Source organism: Hypanus sabinus, chromosome 12 (genome assembly GCF_030144855.1).
Source record: "Hypanus sabinus isolate sHypSab1 chromosome 12, sHypSab1.hap1, whole genome shotgun sequence".
NCBI lineage: Eukaryota > Metazoa > Chordata > Chondrichthyes > Myliobatiformes > Dasyatidae > Hypanus > Hypanus sabinus.
Genome location: NC_082717.1, coordinates 39,784,156 through 39,794,621, shown reverse-complemented (window position 1 = coordinate 39,794,621; position 10,466 = coordinate 39,784,156). Strand labels below are relative to the sequence as shown.

At 38.0% G+C, this 10,466-nt stretch overlaps 1 protein-coding gene across 1 annotated transcript in view; it reads right to left on the bottom strand.

Annotated features, from left to right (window-relative positions):
- Positions 1 to 1,415: 1,415 nt before the first annotated feature.
- Positions 1,416 to 10,466, bottom strand: part of LOC132402796 (synaptotagmin-14-like) — a 165,197-nt gene continuing 156,146 nt past the window's right edge. Inside the window, exon 9 of the mRNA XM_059985787.1 lies at positions 1,416 to 1,729. Coding sequence (XP_059841770.1) covers positions 1,416 to 1,729 — 314 coding nt within the window. The remainder of the gene's footprint in view (positions 1,730 to 10,466) is intronic.

The window sequence follows — 10,466 nt, the reverse complement described above, 5'->3', positions numbered from 1 at the left end:
TCACTGTGTAGGAGCTGGTATTATTAAGGACTCATGAATCATAACAAAAATCTAAATATATAAATAGATGACTACACTGTTTACACAACTGCTCTATTAATACTGTATAAATGAATACTATTGAAATCACACCTCTCCAGCCTTCCATCCTTACTCCCATCCCAAAAGCAATCTACAATCTACTGCTCTAAAATAGAAGGTACTCAGTTTTCATAACCATATTTTACACTTCTTTATAGTACCCAAGAGTAGGGATTAAGAGTTTCATTAATAAACCAGCTATAAAGCATGTCTATGGTGAAATTTCTACTTTAAAGCCAGTAGGTGATAAAGGCACCTTTCTATTCCATTTAACTGCTGATTTTACTGAGTGGTTCTAGTTGAAATATTGTTACAACTTTTGACAAAGGGTATCAGAGCTGAAAAATTACATGATTTTATTTCAAGTTTCCACCATCTACTATTTTTAAATTTTCATTGTTGCAAAATCCCAGAGGAATTTTCTGCTTTGTTTAACTAACCACCATGGCCTACTGGTTTCTGATCAATCAAAAAGATTGGTGTGCTTGCTTTCTAGACAGTGTCACCATCATCTGAATGCAACTTCTCTCAATCATAAAACTTTCCTACCAGCAACAACAGCAAGTCAAAGAGCAATGCAGTTTGACAAGGAAGTCAAATTCTAGGTGTAAAGCTAAGGCATGAGAGTATTAAAAGCTGATATCAGTGCATGTTTACCTTTGAAAATTTCTAAAATATGATATGCTTGTATTTCATTGCCACAAACCTTTAAACAGTAAAATTGCTAAATTTCTGCATCACAAAAATAATTTTCCTTTTGTTATTTTTTTTCTATTAAGTAGCCTAAATTCCATCTTCATGCAAATATCCCGGGCTAGAAACTCACCCCCTGTCAGTAGAGCAAATCATGCTACACAATTAAATCTGAAAATTATGCTCTGCCTTCAGAATTCACTTTGCTGAATAGAATTTTGAGCCAGAGTACAATGCACCGATACTGTTATATTATGCACTTTGCACTACAAACCAAGGATGAATTTCATGTTTTCTTCAGCATGTGACTGTTATTTGTACCACAACCTTGGCCAATAACTGGAATACACAATGTCATGTTCTTTAGGCTTTTCAAACACTATAAATTTTCTCTTGTTTTCTATAAATGTTTGTGCCTCATTTTATGTGTTGCATTGATAGTAAACAGTACACATTATACAGGAAATTGTGTTCCCTCACATTTTCCTAAAAGTTATTTCTTTTCCAGCATTATCTTGAGCTGAGCCAACATTGAGGCATCTGTCGTACTCTGCAACCATTGATTTGGTTAAGAAAAAAAGTCTGAAAGGAATTGTGTTGAACCCCTGAGCCAAAGCCCACCACAGTCCACAGCACATTTGTTACGATTCCAATAATGAATGCCATCGACAAACTTGCTGTCCTTTTGATTCCTTCATTTCAGTCCAATGGTTCAGCTCTTCCTCACCTGAACTGTTGAGACCTAATGAAATCCAGCCAATCATTTCCTTGCGTTTCATGCTCCGTTTGTTATATACAGATAGTATGAGTGTCACATCGGAAAGCTGAAATAGTGCTACCTGAAAAATGAATGTTTCTTTGTACACAGGATTTGGTTGGCCTCGGCGGATGGACGTCTTACATTTGGACATCTCCTGACCCATAGAATTCAGCAATGTTAACTTGACATATGTATCTGTAAAAGTAAATAGGTTTAAAAGAGGCATCAAAAGCAAGAAAACACTCATCTTTATAATCACATTTCTATCAATAACAAACACTTAGCAAGCTTCCACTAGCCACAACACTTGGTAAGCATACTAGTTGGTCTCCATAAAGGAATATACATATTTAGAAGAAATGAAAGGATATGTCTAAAAGATAGCACAGGTAATGAAAATGAATCAGGAACAAGGGTTAACAGGAAGCACAGAGAATGCTACTAAAAACAATTTGGCATGGATGGACATTATAGCAATGGCTGGAATAACCATCTCTCCTTTTTTGTTATTCTTTAATTCTGAACCATCTGATGACAGGAAAACATAATTTGTTGATACATAAAGAATGATCGATAGTGTCTGAGAAACAGACAGTATGATGATTACAAACGTTGAGCGTTATTCCTTTTGTATTCATTCATTTTACTTTTTGTCCAATTTTGAATTAGCTAAGCTGAGGACTGGCAATGCTTTTGCAATACAAAATTTTTCATTCCTGCCACAATTCTGTTCAGGGATTCACAATTAATAATTAAATTTTCATTTATACTTGATTTTTAAATATACATCAGCACTAATGTGAGATGATAATGTCATTTTCATCCATGTAGGCTACCTGAGTGAAATGGACAGTGCCAATTAGTATTGAACTTCTAATAGTCCTGCACTAGAATGTAACTCCTCAAATTTACTTCACACAGAACTATTAACAGAAACTAATCTTGAACTTTTTAAAAATCTCAGAATTGATCATAAGTTACTGACCAGTAGGTGCATTAGATCAAATGTAAATTCAAAAAAAGCAAAATCTACTTTTTTGTTTTAATGTACTGCACAGAAAATGATAAACTGAAACTGAATTGCAAAGATATTTATTTTTCACTTTAACAATAACTTGAAGCTAATAAGCCTTTAATGTTCGCTCATCTTTTTTAGTTATTCAAACTTTCTAACCAATATCAAATGTTAATTTTGCTGGCCAATTACTTGGTTTAAGAAAATTAAGAGAGCATCTTGGAGAACATTTGTGTATCAGTTCAATTTTCAGGCAAATCTTTAAATGGATACCAAGTATCTCCGTACAAAATAGATGGGAAGCTACCTAAGTACTCAAATTAGTATGCAATTGCACAAGGCCTCATGCAAGCATAGACAAAATCCTTAAGGAGATAGGTTCTATGCACTGAAGTTACTTCATTTATAAATCATCTTTGTGCAGTCCAAAGAACCCTTCCATTCATTGGTATCCCATTCTCATCCTCCTCTGCATCCATTCCCTAAAGTAGCCTTAACTGAAGAAACTAGATTATTTTTCTGCTATTCAAACCTGTTGAGTGGCAGCTTGCTGTCTGTTTGAAAACTGCACATGGCCTTTAATAGTGAAATGAACTGTCAAGGGGTTTGAGCCCCTTGTCCGTGTCCTGGAATGGATTCTGTCATGATCCATCAAGTTTGAGCTTATTCCTCAGTACTGTTCATCAATTAGAGGCTACTTGGTCGAGGTAGTATACTATAAAATTACCGCTTTTCCTCACCAATTTGCTTTTGAGACTGTAAAGGTGGCCACTGTGATAAATTACAATGCTGTTATTTAAAAGTTAGCTCCAAACATGTAATGTGATGTTTGAACTTCAAGAAAAGGAGACAGGAAAATGGAGTCATAAAGATCAAAGGCTGCATCTCAGTTCTATGAAAAATTCTTTCACATTGCGTGAGAATATGGATGGCCATACAGTGAAAGTTACTGTTCCTTAGCTGACAAAATACTGCTTCTGCAATATTGAGAACTGATTGGAAGAAAGGCTAAAAACTAAAAGAATGAATTCTAGCTGAGAACTTCAATATATCTCTCCATTGCTAACCAGAGTAGCTAAGTCCTGACAGTCCTAGCTACCTGACAGGATGTGGACTGGTGATGAACAAACCCTCACAAGGGCTAATCTTACAACATTCAATCTCAGCAATGTAGCTGTTGAAGATGACAATATTGGCAGGAGTAACCACTGTACAATCATTGCGGAGAAGAAGATTCTTCACACCAAGAACATCTTCCCTCAGATTGAACGCCATTAATATTATGCTCCATGACATTGATCAACTGACCATTCATGAGCTTTATGCAGAACATTTAAAGCAACAGAATTTGACAGGGGATCAGCCTTAGTTGAATAAGAAGTGTAGAAGGACAGTGCCAGGCATACTTATAAATGAGGTACCAATCTGATAAACATGTAAAACACAGTTAAGTGCATCAAGTAGCAGAACTAATGGAGTTCTGTTCCCATAAGTAACTTATCAGATCAAAGTTCTAGAATTTTCTATCATATACACATGGTGAACAGAAAACAGGAGGGGGAAGCTCTGAGACCATCCACATCCTGAACGGTGGTAGAACATTTCTCATTACAGTCTAAGTACAAATTTTGTCAGAAGAGCTGAAGCCAGAGTTGATACCTAAGTGATTAATACCTAAGTGATTGACCAAATGTGGTATTAAGGAATCCTGGTAAAACTACATAAATAGGACTCAATGCAAAATAACTCCAGTGGCTGGGGTCAATCAATTGGTTAAAATTGTCCATGGTTAATCATCTCAGCCGCAGGATGTTACAGAGGTTCTTTAGAGTAGAGTTTGAGGCACTCAATAAATCTGAAGTAGTGATGATCTTGGATGGCTCAGTCATGTTTAATGCCATTAAAAAAATAAAATTCCTTAGAAAATTAAGCAAAACATGCTTGCATACAGCAAGACTGGGACAAAATTTAAGCATGGAATGATGATTAAGTGGAAAATAACACTCAATCTACACAACTGGGAGGTAATGACCATCTCAAGTAAGAGAGAGCCTCAGCCATTTGTGACAACATCTTCAACCATGCAGAGTTGGTAACTATACTGGAGCAATCACATATGCATTGCCTGTGTTTACTAATGAACTACACAGTATTAATGCTACCTTAAATAAGATGCCTGACCTAACCTTAGCCACTTAGTGTCCTATTGAACTTCAACAAAGAGTTCTCAAACTCATTGTTACCAGGAAAGTTGAAAAGGATTATGACAGAAAGAGATATGGTCAAAGTCATTGCAAAGTCTTTCTAATTTTCACCTGTTGCCATCCTCTTAAAAAAAAATGCAATTAATTTCCTGAATATGCTAGAGAATTAAGAATCTATAAAAAGGAGGAATTAAACAAGTTAGTATTAGTAATAAAATGTCATTGGTGAAATTAATGGGATTGAAAGCTGATAAATCCCCAGGACCTGATAATCTGCATCCAGCATACCATAAGAATTAGTAAGAAATAGTAGGTTTAAAATCTTTTAAGATTTTTTATGATTACTGCAAATTGGAGAATAGTACTTGTAAGCTCACTATTTCAAAAGGGATTCAGAAATTACTGCAGAGCACTTACCCTAACATCAGCAGTATAGACATGCTAGTGCCTATTACAATAATTTAGAAAATGTTAATTGGAATAGACAACATTGATATAAATTCTTGAAAGGGAATCACATTTGCCTGTCCTATTGCATTAGCGGTGCACCAATCGATTCGCAGAGAGAGCGAGCATCACACAGATCGGGGAGAAGAGTGTGAAAAAGGAGTGTTTCACGGGGCTCAGCACATTGGCGTTGGATCAATCAATTCACAATGCATTTGAAGGAGCAAATAAAAGTAGAGTGGACCAGTGGAGGAGTGAGAACTTGAGGCTTTAGCTCAAGAGGCTTTGGCAAGGAGCTACAGATAAGTAGCAGGTAAGGCTTTTGTAGTGGTTAAATTAAAAAGTCACTAAATTACAGCTACTTAAATAAAGTAGGGATGATGTAGGATCAGGTGATGACCACAGCTGCAGCAAGTGTTGGCTGCTCGATGAACTCGGGCTCAAAGTTGATGACTTGGAATCTGAGCTTCAAACACTGTGGCACATCAGGGAAGGGGAGAGTTACCTGGATTCTCTGTTTCAGGAGGTAATCACACTCATTAGATTGTTGTTGTTCAGTCGTTAAGTTGAGTCCAACTCTTCGTGGCCTCATGGACCATAGGGTCCATAGTGTTTTCATGGCAAGATACGGAAGTAGATTACCAGGCCTTTCTTCTGCACAGATATTGTTGCTGCCCAGGTTGGAACCCAGCTGGGTTTGCACTCAGGACCATCTGCCTGAAGTCCAGTGATGATGCCACCACACCACCAGCCAGCCCATTAGATTAGCTGCCTCAAATTCAGTCTGTGGTTAAGGACAAAATGGGTGTGACTGCAAGTGAGGCAGGTAGGGGGATCCAAATGACAGTGCTGGAGGAGCCTCAGCCCTTAAGCTTGTCCAACAGGTCTGAGATCCTTGCTCCCTGTGTGGATGCGAGTGGGGGCTGTAGGAAGGACGAGCAACCTAACTGTGGCACCGTGCTTCAGGGAGCCATTCAAGAGGGAGGAGAGAAGTGAAATGTAGTGGTAATTGTTTTTTGTTGCGAGGATAGAGCATCCCAAAGGCAGACGAATTTGCAGTGGGGGGGAAAGATCCAGTTGTTGTTGTTGGGTACCAATGACATAGGTAGAATGAGGAAAGAGGTTCTGCTGAGGAAATTTGAACAGTTAGGGACAAAATTAAAAAAGCAGAACCAAAAAAGTGGTAATTTCTGGATTACTACCTGAGCCACGTGCAAATTGGCATAGGGTCAAGAAGATTAGAAAGTTAAATGTACGGCTCAAGGATTGGTGTGGGAGAAGTGGGTTTGAATTCATGAGAAATTGGCACCAGTATTGGAGAAGGAGGGAGCTGTACCAATGGGACGGGCTCCACCTGAGCCAAGATGGGACTAGATCCTAGTGAATCGCATAACTAGAATAGGGCTTTAAACTAAATAGTAGGGGGTTGACACAGATTGGAGAAGTATGGATAAAGTAAAAAAGAAAAGTGTGGATAAAATTAAAGAAAAAGCAAAAGATAAGAAAGAGAAAGGTAAGAGTGGAGAAGGAAAAGTCAAATGCAAAAGAGAAAAAGATTACAAGATTTTAAAAGCACAATGAGTGTAAGGGCACTTTATTTGAATGCCCATAGTATTCGAAAAAAGTTCAGTGAACTTGTGGCACAAATCAGTACAAAAGGGTATGATTTACTGGCCGTTACAGAGAAGTAGTTGCAGAGTGGAGAAGAATGGGAATTAAATATCCAAGGATATCAGGTAATATAGAAGCATAGGCATGTAAGGGAGGAGGGTTAGCACTCTTAATTAAAGATGAGATCAGGGCTATAATGAGAGATGATATATAAGATCTAAGGAGCAGAACATTGAATCCATCTGGGTAGAGATCAGGAATAGAAAAGGGATTTGTCTATCGACCACTGAATAATTGAGAAATTTGCACCAGTATTGGAGAAGGAGGGAGCTGTACCTATAATAACATTACAGTGGCACAAGCAATAAACTGAGAAATATCTGCGGCATGTAAGAATAGCTATCATGGGGGACTTTAACTTGCATATACAAACGTGGATTGGGTAAATCAAGTTGGTCAAGGCAGTCTTGAGGAGGACTTTAGAAAATGCATCCATGATGGCTTCCCTGAACAGCCTGTTACTGAACCTGCAAGGGAACGCTAACTCATCTCCTTCTACCTTAGGCCACGAACTTATCAATCACCCCTGCTGTGGGCACTTTGTGGAGGTCCAAGGTCCATATGCTCCATGACTGCTGGACTAGAGTGTAAATGTAGGAGGAGATTATGTTGAAAAATAAATGTGCTAGGTTTTCTAAAATTGACTCCTTTTACCTTAGGCCATAAACTTATCAATCACCGCTTGTATATTTAAGACAAGTTGATTAGATTTTTGCATAGGAGGGGAATTAAGGGTTATGAGGAAAAGGCAGGTAGGTGAGAGAAATACACGGCCAGATCAGCCATGATCTTATTGAATGGTGGAGCAGTCTCAATGGGCCAGTTGGCCTACTCCTGCTCCTATTTCTTATGTCCTTATTACAAGTATTTAAGGACATTTATTCGGATTTTCCGAAGGTCTTTAAAGAGGTTTCACAAAAGAGGTTAAAGTGCAAAATTAAACGAAATGGGATTATGGATAATACAGTAGCATGGATTGAGAAATGGTTGAAAGAAATGTAACAGAGCAATTCTTTTTTGTGGTAGCTGGCACTGATTAGTGGGAACTGCGGCATTCTGTGCTTGTGTTGCAGCTGTTTACAAAATGTTTCAATATTTTGGATGAGGGAAGAAAAAGTAAAACTTTTAAGCTCACTCACGATACAGGAACTCAGTGGTATGCTGTTTATTATGAGGAGAAAGTAAAGAGGCTTCTGGGGAATTTTGATTATTTGAGTGAGAGTGCAAATATATGGCTGATACAATATAGTACAAATAAACAAGACGTTATCCATTTTGGTATAGAAAACAAAAAGACAGAATATTATTTAAATGGTGATAAACTTTAAAAAATGTTGTCATACAAAAGAATCAGGATGTCCTTGCATGCCGATCTCTGAAAGTGAACATGCAAGTGAAGCAAATTGCAAGAGGCTTTGAGTACAGGAGTAGGAATATCTTCCAACAATTATACAGGGCCTTGCTGACTCTGGCACTGTGTGTAACTTTGTCTTCTTACTGAAGAGAGAACAGCAACAGGCTGTTTCCACGGATGCAGACATTCCACCTCTCCTGAAAGTTCCGGGAGTCTCCCGCATATTGATAGTGGCTCCCTGACGCCCGCTAATTATATAAAATATCTAGGAAATCTGTGTGTGTGTGTGAGAGACAGAAAGAGAGAAGAGAACAACCCATGGCAGAGTGTTCCAAAACAAGTAAATATGCATCATCCCAGACTACACTAAAGTGTACCCCTGCCTAATAGGGGTCAAAAATAATGACAGTGTTGCTCGCTGCACTGGTTGCAACAGTGACTCTTCTATTGCCCATGGTTAGTTAAAATGTAAAAGACACGTTGAGGTGAGGTTAACAGGTGTCATTCGTTCATTAGCATAGTTAACATTATTTTATCTAGCTGGCTAGCTGCTAAAGAGCTACTCTATTGCAGACATCCCACCTCTTCCAGGAGTCTCCCGCAAATTGATGGTGCTGCCTCCCTGAAATGAGTTTTTACAGGGTGGGATGTCTGCAGATGGCAAATAAAATAAGGAGAAATCACATTGGCTCAACCTGTATTCATGAGAGACCAAAAAAGAGGAGATCTCACTGAAATATATAAATTTCTGACAGGGCTTAGCAGATTGGATGCAGGGGTATCAGTGCCCCTGAGTATTGTGTCATTCTCAAGATACAGGCTAGGATACTTAGGAATGAGTGGAGGAGAAATTTCTTCAGCTAATGGGCAGTGAAACTGAACTTCTCCACCACAAAATGCTGTGGTGGCCAATTTCCTCAATAATTTAAAAAGGGGATCAAAAGATTTCAAAACACAAAGGCGTCAATGGCAAGAGGAGAGAACATGAATTGTGTGTGAACTAAAGGATCAACTATGATCACATTGAATGGCAGAGCCATTTCAAAGTACCACATGGTTGAATCCTGTTCTGATTTTCTTTAGGCTTCCATTGGACTGATCGATAACTGTCAGCTGCAAAAATGGCAAAATACCTGCAGTGCATTCCAGACTATCACATGGGTACTGCAACATATGAAGGCACATCCAGCTCCATGCTCTGCCACTCCATTGGGCATTCCACAATATACAGAGATTAAACCCTAGATAAATGCTGTATCAATTCCCTCAACGTTACATCATCTGTAGTTGGTGCATCTCCAGGAAGATCCCATTCATTGGAATGAGATCATTGTTCTTTATTAGAAATATGATTTTACTCAATCCCTTTGTTTATTTTTCATAATTTCCCAGTTAATTCATGTTTTAATCAATGCATAGTTATGCAATGTTTAATGAATAATAACTTTAAAATATATTTATTGCGCATCTTTTATTTTTATTAATTTATACAGTTTTATCTCTGATTTTCACTGATTATTTGAAATATAACTTTGCCTACAGGTGCTATCAAAAGATTTACATGGAAGTGTAGAGCTGAAGGCCTTAGGAGATCAGAAAGCTCCCTAACCCATGGTCAGCTCCCCTCATGGGACAGCTACAAAACCAAAGCTTTCAAGTCTTTAAAACAGTTAGGGCTTTTTAAGGATGGCACAGACTGAGGGCAGATGCAGGTCAAAGTGAGCATGATCAAGCCCCAATACACCTCCTTCACATGTCTCTATGGTAGTGAATTTCAAAGAATCACTTCATTTGAGAGAAGAAGTTCCTCTTCATCTTATATGAGCAGTCTTTCAATTTGATGCTGCTCCTTTACTTCCAGGTATGTCCAGTAAATGGAAGATCCTCTCCCAAACTAAATCTAATTAGTTCATTATTTAAAAATAGTTAACATAATTACAGGTGCCCCTCGATTTACGAATGTTTGTTTTACGCCACTTCTCTTTTACAAAAGGCCTGCATTAGTAACCTGTTTTTGTATTACAAAGAGTATTTTCACTTTTATGAAAATTTTTCCCATATAAATTAATGGTTCTTCATCTTATGTCATTTCGACTTAAGAATGGTTTCATAGGAACGTTCTACCTTTGTAAAGGGTGGGGGGGGACACCTGTACTAGTCCTGGCAAAGAAACATTCCCCTGTTTTATGAATTTCTGTGCTGCCGACTATAAGATATTACAATTGACTCTGAATAACTTCT